Genomic DNA, 21,896 nt, shown 5'->3' with positions numbered 1-21,896 from the left:
AGACATTTTTATGTTTTTATGTGATTTTTCTGTGAAGTATGAACAATGATGTTTTCTCCAAAGTATTGAGTTTTGAACAATGAACATGTTTATGTTTTTATGTGATTTTGCTGTGAAGTATGAACAATGACGAATTCTCCGAAGTATGGAGTTGTGAACAATGAACATCTTGTGATATTTATTTTTCATTGCATTTATGATTTCTAACTTCAAAAGTTTAAATTGCATTTATAATAAGAAAAAAAAATTGCAGTAATATATTGCTTATAGGTTGATTATTTATTAAAATTCACCTGAAAATTAAGGCTTTGAGTCACAACATTTTAGCTGTGTGTTTTCCGCAAAGCACGCTAATGCAGCAACTACACATCACATAACACCTGCGATGGTCATGGAAATTGCACTGCAACCTTTGCCTTTATATAGACTGCCAATATTTTTCAGAATCATGCGACAAATTAATCAGAATCAGTAATTACCTAGTCCCAGTACCGAATCTTCAGGGGTTCGTCTTGCTCATATTGATCAATCTGAATTTGTTGCTTAAGCCTACCCTATTTTTTAAGCTGTGTAATTATTATTAATATTTTTTTTTGTATGAATAGTGTCTCTATTTATGGCTAAATTTAGAGCCAGTATTCCTTTCTATGGACAATAAGGCCATCCCATTCCATGTCTCTGTATGCTGGCACATGTGTGTACAATTGTACATGTATGCTTTATTGATTTTTGTCCTCTGTTACTTGTTACATGTGGTTATGAATAACAAACATCTAAAACAAAATGAGAAGGTTTCATGAATGTCTCATACATACACCAGGCACATACTTGTCTATGCACATGTGCGCGCAGACACACACGTTTATATATATATATATATATATATATATATATATGTATATATTGAGTGAGAGAGCTGGGAGGCAGAGTCAGTTTCGCTGTAGAGTTTGCTAGATATTTGCAAGTTTCTGTGCAATTTTTTAATCTTGTGGTTTGAATCTGCAATGTGCCTGAGCTTGTTGTGAAGTTATGATCTTGTTATTGGCCTCTTTATTGAAGTCATAGCATCTGCTCTTTGCATTTGATTCACTATTTTTTAGCAAACTTTAATAATTGTGTGAAATCAGGTATCTGATTTTCATCTCGATCGTCATGATGAAATATCTGGTGCAAGGTCTGCTATATATACCCCCAGGGATCAAGTAAGCTCTCAAAAGGCATTGTCATTACCGTCTTCACCTCATGACTTTAGGGGTCAAGCTTCTGGGAGAAGTGGAACTTCGGACCGTGTGGCAAATGAGGAAATGGTCTCAACATGGAACAGAGTTTTGGAATCACTTCTGTTTAATGACAAGCCTTTGCTGCCTTTTCAAGAATGGAATATTGATTTCTCAGAATTAACTGTTGGAACCCGTGTTGGGATTGGTACATATTATCCCTTGTGAAGTTCTCAGAATTAACCTTTTATCTCTGTGAATACTGTAGAGAATTAATGCATTGCCTTTGTCTTGGAAGAGGTTTTTCTAGCCAGAACATGTTTGCACTAAACTTTTGACATATCTGCTCTGCCAAGTAAACATATGATTAAATTAATTCCAAATTTAAAAAAAAAAAAAATTTCCCTAGTTGCGCATGGGTCTAAAAGTGACTGGACCATTATCCCTGCAAAATGAGTCTAGGCTTCAAATGTATGAGTCAAAATGACATGGGGCTTAAAAATGAACGGCCAGAATGGGTGTATGTAGATGCCCCTTATTGGGGATTAGTAATTTGAGAGCATCTCCAATGGTGGCGGAGACAACCCATTTCGCTTTCTCATTATAGGTGCTAAAATGCTTTTCCTCCCGTTGCATGGCATTTTCTTAGTCCGTACAGTTTTTTTTTTTTTTTAAATTTAAGCTAGTCAACTGTATAGTTCGTTATTGCCGAGGTATTTCCAAACTTTAATGGGGATGCACTCCACTCCAACTTTTTCTCTTTTTTGTATATATTTTATTCATACTTAACTTCATGCACACTAATTTTGCAAATTTATCTCATTCTGGGAAGCTGTTTTGAATAATACCATACTATGATACTAAGTAACACACATATTTCAGCATCAATTTTTTTTTATTTTATTTATTTTTGTCTCTGAAGATAAGAACAGTTTTTGAAACATTAGGAAGCAGGCCCGTAGTTTTCCATTGAAATAAAGAACAATTTCTCAAATATAATGGACTGGTCATGTAGTAAGGTAAATGCTTAATTTTATTATTTCAAAATCCAGAGTTTCAATGTAACTCTCTATCTGAGCAAGCCTGTCTGAGTTTGTATTTTTTTTTTTTTCAAATGGACTTTTAGGGTTTTTTGGAGAAGTTTTCCGAGGCATTTGGAATGGGACAGATGTTGCAATTAAGGTTTTTCTGGAGCAAGATCTGACTGCTGAAAATATGGAGGACTTCTGCAATGAAATATCCATCCTCAGGTATCCTTTTATTGATGTATTGTTTAATATTTGTTCTATCATCTTATCTGCATGTATTTCTAACTTCGTTCTCTTTTATTTTTCCTCTTTCAGCCGTCTTCGACACCCAAATGGTGCTTCCCTTTGCCTTCTAATTCAAACTATTCCTTCATTTTGTGTCTATGGAAAACTATAATTTAGACTGCTTTTTTTTTTTTTTTCATTTTTTATTTCCACCACTGGTGAACCTGTTGCTACATTTGCAGTAATTTTGTTTCTTGGTGCATGCACCAAACCTCCACGTTTGTCAATGGTTACTGAATATATGGAGTTGGGATCCTTATACAATTTGATCCATTTGAGCGGTCAGAAAAAGAAGCTCAGCTGGCGTAGGAGATTGAAAATGCTGCGTGATATTTGTAGGTAAGTTAAAATCCTGCCTACTTTTTTCGTTTTATTCAGATATCTCAGTATTATTCTTTAAGGATGTACAATGTTTTTGACTTGTTAACTATTATCCATCCCCAAAAGTTTTTAATGTTATTCATGTATGCAACCTAGATTTTTTCTCTCCTCATTTATGAATTTCAACTTTAATTGGTTATGTTGTCCAATCCTTCATGCTGCTATAACTGAATATTGTATGCCAAATTGTCTTTGTTCTGTTTGGTGTTAGAATGAAAAGTGAAGAAATCATAGTAGTGGGTGAGTTCTAATATGGCTTTTAATTGAAATCACACAACTTCTTCCAATATGAATGAGCATCCTTACTGAAGAGAGTTTATTGAACCAAAAAAAAGCGTCCCCAAAACTCATCTACTTTGGATATCTCCCAGTTTATTGAAGACCAGCTTGATACATCAAGAAGGGACTTGAAAGTAGATGGGACGGCTGGAAATAGAAATTGGAAAAGTTAGTGGGCTTTCCACTAGATCAGCTTCTTTCCAAACTTGGCAATGATTGGATCGCATACCCTTCTCTCTCTCTCTCTCTCTCCCTCTCTCTCTCTCTTACTTTTTTATTTTATAACTTGTCACCAAGTAGAAGACCTAGATGTTCTCCATTTCACACCCAAAGATCTTGAATAGGAGAGCCCCATTCAAATTACTCCCTTGAAGAATAAGTTTACTTCTCACCAAGTTAATTTTAAGACTTTGGCATAACTTCAATGCAAAGTAAGGTGGAATCACTTGCTAGATAATATCTACGAATTGAGGTGCAACAAGAGATCCATTTCCTCCTGTCCTCCCTAGAATCCATCAACTAAAAAACATGCAGAGGAAACTTCTAATTGGTATGGTCACAAGGTTTTCAATGCAAAGCTTGTAATTGGCTCCCAACTCCACATTTCTATCGAAGGTTGGACATTCATTGGTGATAACTGATATGTATTTACTTTTTTTTTTTTGTAATCTAATGAGCAAAGAAAATTTATTAAAAAAAAGTGGGCGTCAAGAAGATGCCAGACAAGCACATAGAAAACTAAGAAAAACAAAGCACCAATCACTGAAGTACATCAAGAAAATCCAGAATTGCAGAGAAGTCCTCAAATATCCCGTAATGCCTACTAGAGATCATAGAAATCCTGTTATCCATGACAACTTGCAGAGAAGAGGCCTCCCCATCGAAAGCCCTTTTGTTTCTTTCTTTTCAAACCACCCAGAAAATAGCACGGGGAATAAAGGAGGGAGCTCTCCTCTTGAGCTTATTGGAGCAGATCCCTTTCCAAGCCCAAATCTCACCTTTAACTGAAGCTGTAAGGACCCAACCCTGATTAACCATGGAAATGGTCAAGCTCTAGAGATTCCTGGGTCTGGGGGGCAGTGAAGGAGGATGTGATCCACAGATTCCACTTTTCTCAAGGCACAGGAAACACCAATTCTCCATAGAGAAGGCCTTTCTCTGGAGGATGCCAAGAGTGAGATCTTTCCCATAGCTACCTCTCAGGTGAAAAAAGCAACCTTTGAACGGGTTGCTGTTTTCCAAATGGGCTTCCAAGGAAAAGAATTAATGCACTCCATAGGGAAGCTAAGGTGGTTGTAATAAGATTTGACTCTTGAAATTCCTTCCTTGTTCATGGACCAAAGGGTTTATTGGGAGTCTGGCTTGGAACATTGTAAAGGCTACTATAAAAATTAATAAGAGTATCAGTCTCCCAATCAAGAACATTCCTGATCAAGGAACATTCAAAACGGTCCCATGGATTGAGTGTTTCAGGTGATCGAAAATGAGGGGGCATTTTTATCACAGGCAAGCCTACATATAGATGGGAATGAGGCGCTAAACTAGGAGCCACCCCACATGATGTCATGCCAAAAAATTACATCTGCCCCATTTCCAACCTTGAAATGAATGTGAGAGAAGTTCTCCCACTTTCTTCTGATGAGTTGCTGAACACTTGCACCATAGCTATTGGTTGCCTCCTTGAAGGCCTAACCATTGTGGTGAAGGCCATATTTAGTATCAATAACTTCCTGCCAGAGAAAAATTCTCTTAGTCATGAACCTCTAGAGCCACTTTACCAAGAGTGTCATGTTACAAGTAAGAAGGGATTCAAGGCCAAGCCTTCCCTTATGCATGGGTGTTTGACAACCCCCAACCTCATAAGATGATATTTGAATTCCTCTCCTATGTTCCCTGAAAGGAATCTTCTTTGGATGCCCTACAATTGATTTACCACTGGACTAGGGATGGGAAATAGAGACATAAAATAATTTGGGAGATTGACTAAGGTGCTTTTGATAAGAGTGAGTTTGCCACCCTTACAAAGGTAATCCCTTTTCCAAACACCCTTGTCTTTGAACTTGGCTCCCAAATGGAGGCTAAGGTAAGAAAAGAAAAATTTTTGAGGGTGCAGCCTGCGATGCTTGCAAGGAGGGGGCCACAATCACTAGGCCGTTAGGAATGATAACACTTGTGACTGCTTCAAACCCAAGAAGAATGCATTTGAAGGTTGAGATGGGAATGTGATCTGGAATGGGCTGAGGGAGTAGAGATTTTGTCACTTCTGGAAAGTGTTCTTCCCAGTTAGAGGAGGTCAGGAATCCAATCCTTGAGCGAAACCACGATTGTTTAAAGTTAGATCACGTGAAAGAGCCTGCAATGAGAGGGAGATCAATGAGGCCAAAATCACTTACGAATTCATTAAACTCCTGCATGCAGGTAGAGTCTGAGGATCTCCCATTCCTTTCGTGAGGATATAGAACCATGCTGAGATAACCCAATAACCAAGGGGGCTTCCCATTTATTTCTAGTATCCACTAGTTCATTCCAAAAGAGATGCGTGTAAGGTCGTTTGCCAGGACCATGGACCTTGGTGCAAGTCCACAATAAGTTGTCATCCAAGTTCTTGAACAGGCAAGACACCTAGAAGGAACTAATGGAATGATCTAGTGATTCCACTATCAAATCATTACACAATTAGAATCCCTCCTGCTGTGCCTGCGGCATTTGATGTAATCCATCGACAACTTTTTGCACCCCATAATCTAAGCTATTTATTATTTACCAACCAGCCGTTTAGAGTTTCAACCATAGATTCTTGAAAGCAGATGACATCCCTTTTTCAATCATTGAGAAAGGATTTAATAACTGCCCTTGGTCCCTTCATGTTCCAAGAGATTATTTTCCTCAACATAAGTTCGCAATAGTCACGCTGCTGCTAGCAACACCCTTGTCAGAACCTCTATCTGATTTATTGTAGTTAACAGAAAACTCCTACTTTTTAGCTCCCTATTTGTGCCTTTCTTGGGGCTGCTGCCCTGTTCTTTCTTCTCACCAACCAACCCTTCCATCTCCTCTTTTTTTCAATTTCCTCATAGAGACAAAAGGCTCTTCCGTCAAAACCTTCAAGGGGAACACCAATCACCTTGCTCACTAAATTCATTTGCTTGAGAACCCAGGCCAAAACCTTCGACTTGAAGGCGGGACTACCAAAATCCAATTTATTCAGATTAGTCAAGGGAAAAGGCTTCCAACTGGTTTGAGTAAAGCCAAATTGTTCACCTAACTCCTAGGGAGCAAAGACTCCTCCCTTTGCTGATCTTTGGCCAAGACTGAAGTTGTAGGAGAAGGATGATCAATAAGAGGGATCGAGGCTTGAAAAAGTGGCATAGGGGCCTTGCCACTAGTGGGCCCCACACTAGAAGGCAATGAGGAGAAGGCGTCGAGCTTGGAAAGAGGTGGTGGGGAGGAGATCCAGCTGGGAGGTAGCTCGAAACTAAAACTAGGAGGGCTGGGAACAAATGGGACTGCCGAAAGATAAGATTCCATATCTCTGAAGTACGTAAATAATTTGGGTGGGTTGAGGGGGATAAGGTCTAGGAAGTTCAAGATTTGTTGATTGTAGGTTGATTTGAGATCCATGAACAACAATCGCAAAGGAGTGTATGCATCCACTTGTCGTCTTTGACATCTACAACTTGGAGATGGTGAAGCTTAGGTAGCCACAGCAATGAGGGCAAGCACATGCGGCTGTCGTCAAAGGGGGAGGAGAGATGACTTGAGATTTTGGCAGGGGAGGAAGCTTGATTGAAGCCTTTGACTTCTCAAACTGGGTCTAGAGTGGGGATATGCGTTTGCCCAACTCTGACAAGGCGATGAAAAGCTTGAACCACCCTTTTGAGTCAAAACCCTTAGGGGAAGGTGATCACGCTTTAACAAAGGATTTTTTTTTTTTTTTCTTCAGACAAGAAATTTGTTGAACATATTATTTTGAAGGTCAAAAAGGTGTTCTCCTTTGCTCTGGAATGTGTCCTCCAAGAAGAAGGAAGACATTCGCCCTTTACAGTAATCCCATAAACACTGAGAGGAGCCATTCGAATTCCCCTTTCTCCAGGAAGTTCGATCTTCTTCCTTTACGATTCTTAGTAATCTGGAGGAGATCAACCCTGTCCCCTTTGATCACATGGTCAAAAGACTTCCGCTTGATGAAAATTGTAGTTCTCCCATCTCCTCTTATGGTGGCATCACCTTGCCTAGGGTAAATAATTTTAGTGGTAACTGATAAGTACCTTGTCAAGAATTTCTCTTCTAGAGAGTTTTTTGAATTTGGAAGATTGTCCTGCTCAATACCTTTAATCTTGTGGGAAGAAATTTGAAATTAAATTTTTCCCCTTGACCATATCTAACTTTGCGTGGGAAAGGTGATTGCCATGCCATCTTGTCTTGTCTTTTTCGATTCTATTGAGACCATCAATTGCTTTTCCATTTGTTACTTTGGTGTTTTGGTTTCATTAAGATCATAAATGGCTTAGATAATTCTATCATTTGTCAAAAACTCTTCTTACAAACTTGTTTCCTCCCTATAGTAGGAGAGCATGTCTTCAAAGGTGTTTGTCCCTCAAGTAGGCTTCTTTATAAAAGGTTCTTGAAAAAACTGCTAATCTCCTTACACTTCCCCATAAATGCCTAGCTCTTTTATTAAATTGTACCTTCTATGAGCATTTCCTATATTATTACAAAATTTTGTTTTCCGATCCACTTCATTAAGCCAAATAAGTCTTGACTTTATGTCTTCAAGAATTTTCCTCAATCTAAACCACCTTAAAAACCTGAACTTTGATAACTTGACTAAATGAGCATTGATTTTTGAGTTGCCCCCAATTCACCTAAAAGCTTATACTGTTGAGCTTTGGACCAACGGCCTAAACATTCTCCTGCATGTTGCATGTCCAGCCCAGACTGCGAATGGATATAGAAACAAGCAATGTGTAACACCTTTACAGAAACAAGCAACTGATTCTAATGTATATAACCATTTATATTTCAAGCTCTCTCTTTTTCTCTCTTCCTCTTTCTAAAGGCCATCAATTTCGCAAATCCCTTTATCAATTGTTTCATGATTGAGATCTGAGGCAAGTTCTTTGATCTGAGACTGGAGAAGGTTGGTCATGATGACTTTATTTTCTTATTGGCATAAAATCCTTGTGTTAATCATTGGATGAGGGTTTCATTACTGGGTGCTTGTTGGTTTGCTGAGTTTGTTTCATTTGTTTTTGTTCGTTTGGAGAGATTTAATCATCTGAAGACATTTTGGGTTCAGTGGTACTGGGTGGTTCTTTGGTTGATTAAAGGCAGTAAGTTCTTGGAGATGGGATGGAGTCTTAGTGAAAATCATCAATCCATCTTTGTGCCTTGGGGTTTGGAAGGTTTCCTATGAGGAGACTTGCTAGTCTGGGGAAAAGCAGCATTCAAGTGCAGAAGGTTGGTGTTTCTTCGGAGGGGAAGAAGAGACGTCAAGGTAATGAGGTGGTAAAAGGTGTTGCTCAGCAGCCATTTATGGAAAATGAATATTATTGTGTTTACTGTGGCAATGTGCTGTTGGCACAGGGGAAGAATCAGATGGGTGGAGTGGGTGACTGCTGGCTTGGTGTTTCCGCGAGCTTCATTATAGGGAGAAGATGGGTTGATTGAGGGCTTGAAACTAGGATATTTTGGAGTGAGAATGTTCAGGAGTCTTCTTAAGTTCAATTTTGGACTACTGTTAAAACTTTTTCCTGAGGTCCATATTTTAAAAGGGGAGAATGTTCAGAAGAGTCTTTTTAAGGCCCAACACACTTCATGCTCTAAGTACTGGGCTGGCCCTTTTAAGGAATGGAAATTATTCGATGACAGTCCCAATCTGGGAGCAGAGGGATCATTGTGGCTTGCTAATAGAGCTGCTGCACAAGTGGGAAAGAGGAGCTTCCATGATTCAGTTGCTTCTAGAGGTGTACCAAAATTACTAAAAAACCGAAAACTGGATCGAAACTGAACCTTTCCGCGCTTCGGTTTTCTGGTTGCGGTTTTTGATTTTGGTTTCATGTAGCTAACCAAAAAAACCAAATAACTGAAATATATGTCATGTCTTTGTTTGAATATTATGTTTAGTATTTATTTGTTAAAACTATTTGAAAATTTTTATTTCAATATTTCAATTTATGAACATTCATACAGGCTTTAAAGAAATGAAAGTCTTGTGCTTGCTTGCTTGGTGATGGAATCAATTTATACAAAAAGAAATTGGTGCATCTACTTTTTTAACTGAATTGGGACAGCAGGAAATTGCTGTTAGGAATTACTGCTAGTAAACAAACTCAACACCAACAAGTGCAAGTGTGTGCAACTGTGTAACTGAGCAAAGAGCTAGTGGGCAACCCTTTGTGAGGGTATTTGACCCACATTGGCTGCATGATAGGTGGGGATTCCTCTCTACCTTATATATACATATTTTGATATTTAAAGAAAAAGTTTGTTAGGGAAAAAAGAAGGTACAACGAGCGGGGACAGTGAGACTGCCAAAGAAAACAGAAAAGAAAGAAAAATTAAAACAAAATAGCCGAAGATCACACCAAACTAGATAGATTAACCAAGAAAACCCCTTTTCAGACCCTTTCCATCATAATTTACCAAACTCTTCAAATTTGCTAATTCTTAAACCCTTAGATTTACAACTTTTGCCACCATCCATGCAAACCTCATTTCCTCCAATATCACTCGACTTTAAGTCCAACTTATCCAAAAGATTTTGAGCTTATAAATCCTCCTTGAGAATTTCTTGCACAGAAGTAGGGAAAATTCCATTCCCTATGCTGTGAATTGTTGACTAAGCCATCATTTTCAAAAATAGGTACTCCCTCCAAACCTTCCAACAGGGCAGGATGAAAAAAAGATATATCCCCTACTTCATTGCAAGAATCAGAAGCATACCCATATTGTTTCCAAATCTCATCCAACAATAACCCCCCACCACAGTCAAGTTCACTCAAATCATCACTTTCTGAATTCGAAATATCCCCCCATTTCTTGACCTCCTTTTCTTTCCTTTGCCCATGGCTGCGCCCAACTCTCTTTGTAAGAGTCTTCCGCTATGCTAAGTTCTCCTCTAGAGTCTCTCCTTAAAAGCTTTGTCCCTGTTGCTCCAGAAGTTTCTCTCTTCTCATCAAACACCTTCCTCATCTTGGCACCCATATGAGCTAACTTCCGGCGAGTATACACCTTACTACCCTCAAATCTATCAAAATTCATACACAAGATATCATCAATCTCCTTATCTCCCCCAAAATTGCTCGTGAATTTTTACATCTTACCTCCCCATTTTTTGAACACTCTTCCAGCCTTGTTACATTTTTAATAGCAGAGTCTAATTCTAGCTCCAAGATATTAATATTCTGGGTATGTACCAGAGTTCGATCAGTCTGACTTGAAGTTTGGAGTCATGGACTCTGGATGTGAAGTCTAACCTCCTCCTTCTCATTGCTTGTTTCCTGAGCTCTAACTACTGAGATCTGCTCCTTCCCGTTTTTGAAATCCGACTGTGACTTGTCTGTTTCCCTGTTTCCCTGTCCAGCATCCTGACCTTTGCCATTTACCTTCTGAATAGAACTCAAGGAATGAGGTACCTCCCCTAGACTCCTCATTAGAGGCTAACTTAGATAAACCTAAGTCTTGGGCTTGCTCAAGTAAATGGCCCAGTTTATATAAAAAAGAAATACCCTTCTCATCAATTAGTTGGGCTAGGTCCAAAACAAGAATCATACCTCCTGACCCTTACCTCTTCACTTCCTCCCCCCTGAATGCAGCCCTAGCAGCCTCTAAAACGAGAAACTCTTCCGCCGAACCTTAGCTACCTTCTCAGGAAAATCCAACTGATTGACAAAGACTGCAGCCTTCAGAGTTTGCTGACTGCTTTGATGACTGGTTCGCTATGGCTGGTCTGGCAGATTAACGGCAGCTGCTGTTGACTTCGGAAGCTCAGACTTTTTCATCTGAAATTACACTGCCACACCTACAGCGCATGTCTTCCTTAATGGCACCATAACTCAATATGCAGAGAGGCCTTGACGATTGCAACCCTTGCCTCCATCTATATTACTTTTCAGCACAACTTGCCTCCACGATCTGAAATGTGGATGACCATTTTCAACCATATCATCCAAGTCTTTTCATAACTTCTTCACCAAGTTGCAGAAAACACTCGTGAAGCTTTTCATCCCTCACCTTTTTGCACCACAAGGAATGAACACAGAAAATCTCCTATGATTCCAGCCCAACTCTTACTCCAGGAACTTTCCCATCTTCATCCACCTGATCGACAGCCAATAGTTTGTAATACCCTTGCTAAAACTCGGAAAACCCCTGCCCATTTGACCAACCAAAAACGAACAACCCTCCGACAAATCACGAAACAGCCTCTTCTAATAACCTAACCCATCTATTACAGGCATCATTCTTCTTGACCACGAGCAAAGATGGTCTTCCCTTGCCCTTGTCTAGATGCAGATTGAAGGATTTTCCTTCAATCTGAAATGCTTGGCACGTCATGACCTAAACCAATCTTCATTGCAGCAAACGCACTGGAAGGGATACGAATTGTATTGCAAGGGCTGACTGGGAGAGAGAGGTACAGAGAGAGACGATTAGGGCCATCAAGTTTAATTTATGTGTGTACAGATCATCAATCCCTATCAAACTCAAACAAAGTTAACAAGTTTGCTAATCCTTTAACAAGAAAGGTGAACAACCATACTTCAGCAACATATACATGCACAGCATCCCCCAAACCACTCATCAGGTCTGTATATAATGGGGGCCACAATCAGCGAGAATTCCTCTTCCTTTACAACACAGCAGCCCCTCTCCATTCATATGCACTCCCTCTGTGGGCTCCAACTGTCCTCTTGTCTTTGACATGGGCCTGGCATTGTTGAGCTCTTCACCCAGTGTTCACTATATATAAGTGGGTAGTGTGTTTTAGTTAACGATTAAAGTTATGTTGAAAATTGGTTAGTAAACCAAACTAAACCATAGAATTACAGTTTACTTGTTAATTGAACCTTTGGTTTCTGGTTTGGTGTCAGTTTGTAGTTATGAACTAAAGAGTTCGGTTCGTTCATCGGTTCTGGCTGAAACTGAGCCAACCAGCACCCCTAGTTGCTTCTATGTTTCAGGTGACAGTTCTCTCTTGAAAAGGAATTCTTCAAACTTGTTTTTTTGGGGGGGGGGGGGGGGGTGGGATATTTTGCTGGTTCGTGGTTGTGGAACCTCGAGGAACAAGCAAGTCAGGATCATAATGACGAGTTGTGCATGAGAAGTAAAAGAAACAAATGTTGATTCCAAGCAGAGAACAGGGAATTATGTTGTGAGAGGTAATTGTGGTGGTAAGTATTGTGTATGCTGGAAAGAAAAATGATGGGACTAAACTTTCTGCTTGTCTGGTGGTGATGCTGTTGATTCAGGTAGGTCTTGAAATGAGGAATTCTCTTGATTTCTAATTAATTCTGATGTGTGGGTGGAGCAGGAGCTACAGTCAGATGGAGGCGAGAATGAGGAAGGATTTGGTAGTTGTTCATGCCCAGAGGTGGTGGGTATTTCTGGGGGGGAATGTAGGGATGGAAAAGATTGTTGAAAGGCAGTGGATTTAAAGGTGTACAAGCATTGATTACCAAGGAAGGCGGGGAAGGCTAAGAAAAGTTTGTTTCATATTTGGTGAAATTTCAAAGGCGTATAACACATGTTTGACATTGGTAATTTGAAGACTTTATCAAAATCAATGTGAGATAATGAACCTGTGACTGAGCGTGCATTTGCCATCCCACATCCACGAATTGAGTTATTATGGTTTAAACAGCTATCTTCCCCCTATGAAGGAAAGAGGAGGAATGGTGCACATGCCATATTGGAACTTCACTTCAACCCTGCTATATTGTTCATTTCTGAAGCTTGAATCCCCCAATTTTTAGATGGAAGCATCTCCATTTCTGCCTCAATTCTGTCCAAGCCTTTTAAAAAAATTTAGTGTCCATTTAGCTGTGGAAAACATTTTCATTTTTATTTTTTCAAAGAATTATACAAATTCCAACTTATTTTTTAGTTTTCCAAGATTTGTATTAGAAAGTTAAAAAATAAAGAGCTTGTTAGTTGTGCGATGCAACTTCATTTTTAATTTTAGATTTTAAATAATTACAAAAAATATTTTTATTTTCAATTTTCAAAAAATTATATAAGGTTACTATTTGGGACCATGGATTTTAGGACTTGGATTTGGATGTGTGGGTTTGGAAGACGTTTAACACAATTATATATTATATCATGTCATAATTCATACAAATCCAAATCCAAGATCCAAATTCTATACTCCCAAATGCAGATTAAAAAACTAGGAATTAAAAAAAGAATTAGATATTTTCCAACTTTTGTATTCAAATCTAGAAAATTGGAAAACAAGGTGGCACTTTTTGTAATTATTTGAAAATGAAAATAAAACTTTTCTGTAAGCAAATAATGCCAAAAAGATATTAACCAACTTTTTTGTATATGTTTTGGGAAACTAAAATGGAAAATACAATTTTTTTTCCACAACTAAACGCCCTTAATGTTTCTCTGCTTTTGGAACAAGTCCAATATAGAAGGGATTCCACCCACGTGAACATAGCCTCGATCATAAGCCAAAGTAGGTCATCCTCGCAATCTTGCTACTTCAACATAGTTCATTTCCTTATGTTTGGGATAGGGTGGCAAAATGGGTCAATGGGTCGGGTTTGGATTGGATCATAACCGGGTGGGACTCAAACATGTTTGGTTTTGGTTGGCCTATTTAAAATGGGTGAGTAAATCACAAACCCAAACCTACCCAATTAAAAAATGGGTTATAAATGGGTACCCATTAAGTACCCATTAAGAAATATATAATATATTTATTTTAATTTTTTTCTTTAAAATATCACCTAAAGTTAAATCTTTATTTGAAAAAAACACTCATTTATTCTTTTTTCATTAATATCTTAACATTTGTGAGTTAATCACACTTATTTATTATTTAATTTGTTTTTCTCTTCAAATATATATATTTTTTAAAAGTGATTTGAAATTTGGAAAAGCACTTATGACCTATTTATCATATTTTCCCTCCTAAATATTCCAAAGAAAGTAGTTATATAAATTTATCCTACCTTCATTTGTTTTAAAAATACATGGTATGCCATACATGCATCAAATATCATAATTTATACATAAATAGAGAATTTAATATTTTTTTTTATTATAAAAAGTTCAATGGATGATCCAACGGGTACCCAACCCAAACTTGGCTAATCCATTTATTAATTGGATTGGGTTCGGGTTGATCCATTTATAAGTGGGTCACTCCTTAGACTCAAACCCATTTTAGATGGTCGAGCAATGGGTCACCTGTTGGGTCGTGACCTGTTTTTTTGCCTCTAGTTTGGGATTTTGATTTGCCAACATTCTTTTTATGGCTTGCCTCGAGGGATTCCTGCCCACATTAACGTAGCATTAGTTATAAGCCTTATTCAGGCCACCATTCTTGCTATACTTATAACTTTAAAAAAAGCTATTTTCCTAAAAATATGGTTTATTGATTGACTAGCGACTGCCATCTATTTGTGTCTGGAAATTGGAAAGGCCCAATAGTGGTAATCCATCAATTTCTATAGCCCTGTTAACCAAAATGCCCACCCATCTTTCCTTGTGCCTTTTCCCAACTACAGTAGAATTTCTTATTGATTGTTCATCAGAGATTCTAGCCCTGCATTTAGGAGCCGAGTTTAAACTTTGAATTTGGACTTTTATGTCCAATTTGGAAAAATGCAGAACAAGATTGTATTGTTCGTCCATGTACACCGATCCTAATACAGGGCCTGGAATCCATGCTCCCAAACCTAATAGAAGTTCATTTCCTTCTTGAGTTTCGGACAGCTTCTTAAATTCAAAATCTTCCACACATCTATAGGGTGCTTATTTTTTTCTGACTCGCTTCTTGTTAAGAAACAGTCTGTCTCTTTCTGCATAAAGCTTGGTGGCTCTATCTTTGGCATGAAATTCAAAGATTTTCCGTTTGTTATGCATAATCTTGTTTGTGGTGCACTCTAACCCTTAGATTGGTGTTTGCAGAGTGTACCTTTCAATATATATCTAGTGTCAAACCATTTCCTTTAAGTGTGTAATTTTGGGAGAAGCGACAGAGTTAGGCTCCCCGAAGGGAGAGCATTCCTTGATCTTACTGCTCAAAATTTTGGGAGAAGCTGCACAGTTATGGTTGGTGAACCAGCAGATGTGGAAAGTCTGATGTAGTTTGCTGAAATCTGCAGAGAGGTACCAGCTAGCAGGCGAGGAGAAGAAAAACAGAGAAGGGAGAGGAGAGTAATTGTTTGAGATTGATGGAAGATAAAGTTAGCTGGCAGCTTACAGCTATTGGATTCTTTTCATTCTGCTTGGGACAGTGTAAGGAAGAGAAATGCTAGTTACCTGGGGTAAAGTCCTCTGGACTAAACTCTATTTTCCTAGACATGCAGTTGTGGCTTGGTTTTTATTAAGGAACAGGTTAAACACAATGGATAGAACTCTTAAATGTAAAAATAATATTGTTCCTATTTGTAAGATTTGTGGAAATTGTTCTGAAACCAGAAGGCACCTGTTTTTTGAATATTTTTATTCTCTATCAATGCAACAATGAGCTTTCAATGTGTGTTGTTTGAATTGGGATGACAACCTTAACAGGCTTTCTACTATGAGTTGCACAAGAAATGAGGAAAATAGAAACTTATATGGGCTGCAACTACATACTGCCGGTGGATTGCTAGAAATAAACTTGTTTTTAAGGAATGGTGGTTAATCCAGAATCAATTGCAATTCTATTGATTAATAGCATCAAAGCAAACACTAATCATGAAGAAATCTCCTGCCGATGACAATATTATCTGCTGCAAGTTTGGAATTTAAGTATGCTTGAAAATGTTCTGTTTCTTGTTCTTTGTTGCTGTGTTACTCTGCTGTTTCTGCTGATAGGTTGGTTTTCAGCTGCACCGGAATCTTTTGGGTTGCTGTCTCAGTGGGTGAGGAAAGAAAAAAAATATTTTGAGTTAAAATTATGAAGGAATGGGATGGAAAGAAGAGGGAGGCAGAGGGGAATATAGTGGGCCACATAGGGGAGAAGGTCTTTTTTTTTCGTTTCTGAGAATTGGCAGTACCTGGTGAAATGATTAGGGCTATGGGCTCCGTTTTGGGCAGAAATGGATCTTTGGGTCAGAACATGGGCTCACTGGGGCCTTCAATCTCTCTGCACTTTTGATGGGATGCAAAGGGGGCCTGTGAAATTTAGAAAGTTGTCAGTTGAAGATTAAAGTCTGTTCAAAATGGAGGACAGGAAGATCGCACCATGTGCTATCAGAGCCACTCGTCCCTTCTCCTTTCCTTTGTCCTTCCGTGGTTCTCAAATGGTCAGGGGGGCAGGTTTTTCTCAAATTGCTGAGAGCATCAGAGTTCTGCTTTGCCCTTAAAAACTTTCTATTTTGCTACTTCGTTTGAACATGATTGTTTACTATGTATGACATTCTGGCAAATAGGTCTATGTGAATGGAGTGACCTATTTTCAAGCATTGTATTCAATTAGATTTTTTTTCCTGCATGTTGGGCACCGGTTGTTGGGCAACTAACAACCGTTTTCCAAAATGTTGGGCAACTAAGACAACATATCCAAAATGCAAAGTTGCTGAAATGCAAATGTTAAGGTGGATGAGTGGTATAACATCAAAGGATACATTAAGGAACGGACATAATTTTTATAAGTTAGGTCTAGCACCGGTTATAGATAAGACGGTTTGGGCATTTGAAATGTAGACCAAATAGTGCATTAGTGAGGAGGGAGTTAGTTTTACTACTACTGGTAGTTAAAAGGGTAGGGGTAAACCTAAAATAACATGAAATGAGATAGTGAGGATCTAATATCTCTTAAGCTGGCAAAAGAAATTGCGCTTGACCCTATCGATTGGAAAAAAAATGTTTCATGTAGCTGGCCCCACCTAGTGGGACTTATTATTGTTGTTGTTAATAAGAATTTATAGTCACATATTTTAAGGTGTTTCTATGCTAACGTTCTCTGGTGCTGGGGATTTTTTTTTTTTTAATTCATAATCCATCGTGGGGCCTAACAAGAACTTCCTTTCTTGTCACCATTCTCTGCTGACCAAGAAATGTCCCTGTCGATTTATTTAGATAAGAAGAAAAGGAAAAAAAAGGAAAAATGGGTCTCGAGGGGTGAGGGTGAATTCTGTAACAGCCTTCTTTGCTATAATATTTCTCATATTGCTCTTTTGTTAATGGGGAGTTTACGGGAAGTTCCAGTTTGGAAATACACTGTTTTTCTGGTTAGCAAGAGAACTCATGTACTGTATTATGACTACCACCTGACAGCATGTGTTGCTCTGAAGAGTTAAGGGTCACTGCAACCGCATTTTACCAAATAAATTGTAGCTTTGATAATCTTCATTTTGTTTTTTATGTGGTGGAAAATTTCAGCTACTAACTGACCATTGTTTCCTTGCTGGTCATTTCAGGGGGTTGATGTGCATACACCGGATGAAAATAGTCCATCGTGATCTAAAAACAGCAAATTGCCTCGTAAATAAGCACTCGACAGTCAAGATCTGTGATTTTGGGCTCTCTAGAGTAATGACGGACGCACCATTGAGAGACTCATCATCTGCTGGAACTCCTGAATGGATGGCCCCTGAACTTATACGCAATGAACCATTCAGTGAAAAATGTGATATTTTTAGCCTTGGTGTGATAATGTGGGAGCTCTGCACGCTAAATAGACCTTGGGAAGGTGTACCACAAGAGCGGGTATGCTAATTTTATGCTATGCATCTCCATTTTCTGTTTTCTGATATTGGTTCAAGCATTGATCCTCCACTGCTTTGCTGTTTAGGTTGTCTATGCTGTTGCTCATGAAGGATCACGATTGGACATTCCTGAAGGTCCTTTGGGCAGGCTAATTGCAGGTCTAAAATTTAATTTTTTAAAATTGTACTCTCTAACATCTCATGCACAAAAAATTTATGAGCTCTGATTTTGTTGTGCCTTGGTTGTAGATTGTTGGGCAGAACCGCAGGAACGGCCAAGCTGTGAGGAGATACTATCGCGCTTGCTCGACTGCGAGTACTCACTCTGCTAATTAGATGTGTTTGTTGTGTATAGAAAACATGGCAGAGGTGTTAAAATATGTTACCGGCTCAAGTTGTAAACTTTGACACGATTTTCCATTTATTGTACAAACATTATAATTGTTCATCTTCTAATTCCAATAGTACAAACTCTTCTTTCTGGGCAGCTAAAAACATTTGTTAAGTTCTGGTTTGAATAGTTATACTTGTAGCATATCCCAAGTGCTATTAACACATTGCAAAATAGCGTCTCGAGAGGCAACATGAGTGTTACACGAGTAGGAATGGAATATCATTTCAAAAACTCATACAAGCTCATCAGGAGGACAAATGTCAAGGGATACAGAAGTTGGGACTATATGGAGTTCCTTTATGATCTGGAGTAACACTTGTTTCAATCAAGGATGCGGCGCCCGTTCAATGCATCTTCAAAACGACTGCATGAATCTACTCTCATCTCTGTGCTCATATCATTCTCTGGTGCCGGGTAGTAATCTTCTCTAAGCTGTACATCCCTCAGATTTGGAATTTTAAGAAGGAAGTTCATAAAATGTTCATTAGCAGTTCCATGGATAAAGAGCTTCCTGAGGGTACCACATTGTGCAAGCAAGCCAGCTGCTGGTAGTGTGAGTCCCCTCTGGTTGAGGTCCCTGTCTTGTGGTAGCCAATAATCTAGTTCATTAAGCCTCAGATACCCAATGCCATTGAGGAAAAATCGCTCCCACAGGCTTAGATCCATCTGCCCTGATGGTGCCGTTAGGGCATTACCTATCACATCACCACAGTCCAACTGCATCTTCCTCAGCCGAGGATATCGCCTAAGGGTGCTCAATCCGAACTGATTCTCTGAAGGTCTTGCCTGCTCCCGGCAATCCCCTTCAACCTTTATCCGAATCTCCTCCAGCTGAGGGCAATCCTCAAGACCCACTGCTGCGAGTGGAGTCAAAAGCTCACCGACGGCAACCCAAAGTGATAAATATTGCAGCTGGTCCCAGGTTTTACACCAGAATGTATTGCCATTGCTTTTCATGTAGGAACTATCTGGTTGTGCTGCATTCTTAAATTTCTTTTTCTTGTTCATAACCCCATAACCATCAGCTTCAAATAAGTTCATGTATTCTGCAGGCTGCCTGGATGAACCAGCCTCTTCTGCCATTTCAATTAGATCAAAATTTTGAACAGCATCCTGCAGATTTCCCCTCTGTTCTGATCCATCCCATATGCAATCAATGTGAAGCCGTTGAATCCTGTCACGGATTGGCTCCACGGCTCGCAGAGACAACATTGCGTTGAGATTCTTGCAGCAGGAAATTTTCACATCCACCAAAGTCCCACGAAGCAAACAAGCCATTGTCCTCAATCCCTTAACCGTAATGTTTTTGCATCCCTGAACCTCAAACTTGGTGAGCATGGGGCTTCCTCGGGAGATGGCTATTAAACCCATGTCGGTCAGGTCAGCTGAGTTCTTGATGAACAGTGATCGAAGGCCGCTGCAGAGCGCAATACCATCCAGCTGAGACCCAATCGCCATACACAACCCCTGAAATTGCCCGAGCTTCAGCGACCTCAACCTCGGACATTTCGAACAAAGCACTTCCAAAGCCAGCCCGCTGTCTCTGACATTTTTGCAAACATCTAGTGCCAATTCTTCAAGAAGGGGAAGGCCCGTGAAGAGCCCAATCAACGCTGAACGGCTAATCTCCGCATCGCCCGCGGCCGAACCATCTTCGTTGGGATTGCCTCTGGTGTTCAGCAAAGACGAAGCATCGGCGAGGTGGAGAATCGAGAGTTTGGGGCAACTAGAAGCGATGGCCTGGAGAGCTTCATCGCCCACAAAACCAAGGTACCGAGGGTCAAACAAACACGCAGCACGGAGCTCCACCAAGTTGGGACAAGCCGCACTGATGGCCCGAAGCTCGTTGGTCTTGAACCCCTCGGCGAAGGAGCGAGTCATCAGATCGAGCCGGGTGAAGCCAGCAGCCACAAATGGGTGTGCACTCAGTGCCGCGGGAAGATCTTCCGTCCAGTAGTAGAAATCGGAGAGATCAAGTGAAGAGAGCGAGAGGCAGTGTTCGAATAGAGAAGAGAAGTCGGATCCAAGGGGTGACGGTGATCGTTGGTGCCATCGGACGAGTTTGACGCGCTTGAGATTGGGCCAGTAAGGGGCGAGGACTTGGAGAGTAGAGGGGGTGCGAGAGTAGAGGGTGAGAGAGGTGACGCCGGGGAAGGCTTGGCGGAGGAGGTGAGCCAGGAGGTGGGGGTGGGGATCGTCGGAGGAGGAGGAGAGGAGGGAGTGGCCCCAAGGGGAGAGGAGGGAGAGGTCCAGGTGGGTTACGGATCTGAAGCATGTGGGGATCATGAAGAGGTCGCGCTCGTTCCCCCGGAGCGCGAGGGCCGTGCGTGTGGTGCGCTCGATCAGAAGCCATTTCCGGCACACCAAAGCAGCGGCGTTGCGGCTGCGGGTGTCGGAGATCGTGGCAAATATGTTGGTCAGAATCGCGTCCGGGAGGTCGTGGATGTGAGTGCTCGAAGCGGTTATCGGCGGCCCCGCCATTGGCGGCGGTCCCAGCGCCTCCCCTGGCTCTTACTTCTCTCGCTCTCTCTCTCTCTCTCTCTCTCTCTCTCTCGGAAAGTAAAGTCGCCGTCCTCTTCTCTCTTTTCTATCTGTATGTCTGACCAAGGAAGAGAGGGGGGTGTGTGTGGATTTGGTAATGACTACGGAGTGGTGGGTTTTGTGGAGAATAGGGAAGAGAGAGAAGGCACGTGATGGTGATGGGGATGACGGTCCATTTCGCCTTCTGCAAATGAAGAATTGAAGAGCGTGGGAGTGGGAGGTGGGGGTTGAGAGTTAAGAAGGCATGAGAAGGCTGCTGCTGCAGCTGCCGCTGCTGCTTTTGAGATCAAGAGATCCTTCCGAGATTGGTCAGGTTTATCTGCTTGTCTCCCTGTGCTTTGCTTTGGACCTGCAAAGGTCTTTCTTACATCCTACTGTTTCCACCCCTTCACCCGCTTTACAAATTCCTAGTGGGGAAAAAATAAAATAAATAAATAAATAACTAAAGGACTCGTGGAAAAAAGGAAAAAAGTTCCATGATTGGCTTATCGCTCCCCAGTGCGCCGAGCTACACCAGTAGAGTCGGACCTAAATGATGCATGACAAAAAATATCCTTATTTTTTAATAAAAAAATGTCTCTGAAAATATTTATAAATTCATTGTAAACACAATAACTTTCCCAGCATTTTTTATTTTTAAATTTAATTATTCAAGAAAATCTTTAATTATTTCTCTATACGTAAGACTATGCCTAGCAAAACGGGTCATAATCCGTCGGGTCACCCGGACCCGTCCGTTTAAAACGGGTCCAGGTTTAAGAAAGTTAACCCATTTAATAATTGGGCGGGTCACGAATTAACCTGTTTATAAACGGGTTAAGTGGGTTTGGGCGAGTCACCCGCTGGTTCCAGTTTAGTGCTTCAATTCTTCTCACACGCGCACGCCTCACCCTCA

General features: G+C 40.2%; 2 protein-coding genes across 9 annotated transcripts in view; one reads left to right on the top strand and one right to left on the bottom strand.

Annotated features, from left to right (window-relative positions):
• LOC131147810 (probable serine/threonine-protein kinase SIS8) overlaps positions 1-18,561 on the top strand; it is an 88,786-nt gene extending 70,225 nt beyond the window's left edge. For all 8 annotated transcript variants that reach the window (XM_058097401.1, XM_058097399.1, XM_058097394.1 and 5 more), the window contains 7 exons: positions 1,128-1,425; positions 2,344-2,467; positions 2,561-2,580; positions 2,713-2,869; positions 17,779-18,067; positions 18,153-18,225; positions 18,316-18,561. In XM_058097401.1, the coding sequence (XP_057953384.1) occupies positions 1,128-1,425; positions 2,344-2,467; positions 2,561-2,580; positions 2,713-2,869; positions 17,779-18,067; positions 18,153-18,225; positions 18,316-18,398 (1,044 nt within the window). In that variant the 3' untranslated portion in view covers positions 18,399-18,561. The remainder of the gene's footprint in view (positions 1-1,127; positions 1,426-2,343; positions 2,468-2,560; positions 2,581-2,712; positions 2,870-17,778; positions 18,068-18,152; positions 18,226-18,315) is intronic.
• Positions 18,562-18,655: 94 nt separating this feature from the next.
• Positions 18,656-21,396, bottom strand: LOC131147811 (F-box/LRR-repeat MAX2 homolog A). The gene has a single exon (XM_058097403.1). It carries the CDS (start codon positions 20,939-20,941, stop codon positions 18,782-18,784), a length of 2,160 nt encoding a protein of 719 aa, XP_057953386.1. The 5' UTR covers positions 20,942-21,396; the 3' UTR covers positions 18,656-18,781.
• Positions 21,397-21,896: the final 500 nt, after the last annotated feature.

Source organism: Malania oleifera, chromosome 2 (genome assembly GCF_029873635.1).
Source record: "Malania oleifera isolate guangnan ecotype guangnan chromosome 2, ASM2987363v1, whole genome shotgun sequence".
NCBI classification, from domain to species: domain Eukaryota; kingdom Viridiplantae; phylum Streptophyta; class Magnoliopsida; order Santalales; family Ximeniaceae; genus Malania; species Malania oleifera.
This window is presented reverse-complemented; position numbering and strand designations above follow the sequence as displayed.

Bases quoted from the DNA above. Each gene is read 5' to 3' on its own strand.
- LOC131147811 (XM_058097403.1), bottom strand. From the start codon at position 20,941: ATGGCGGGGCCGCCGATAACCGCTTCGAGCACTCACATCCACGACCTC.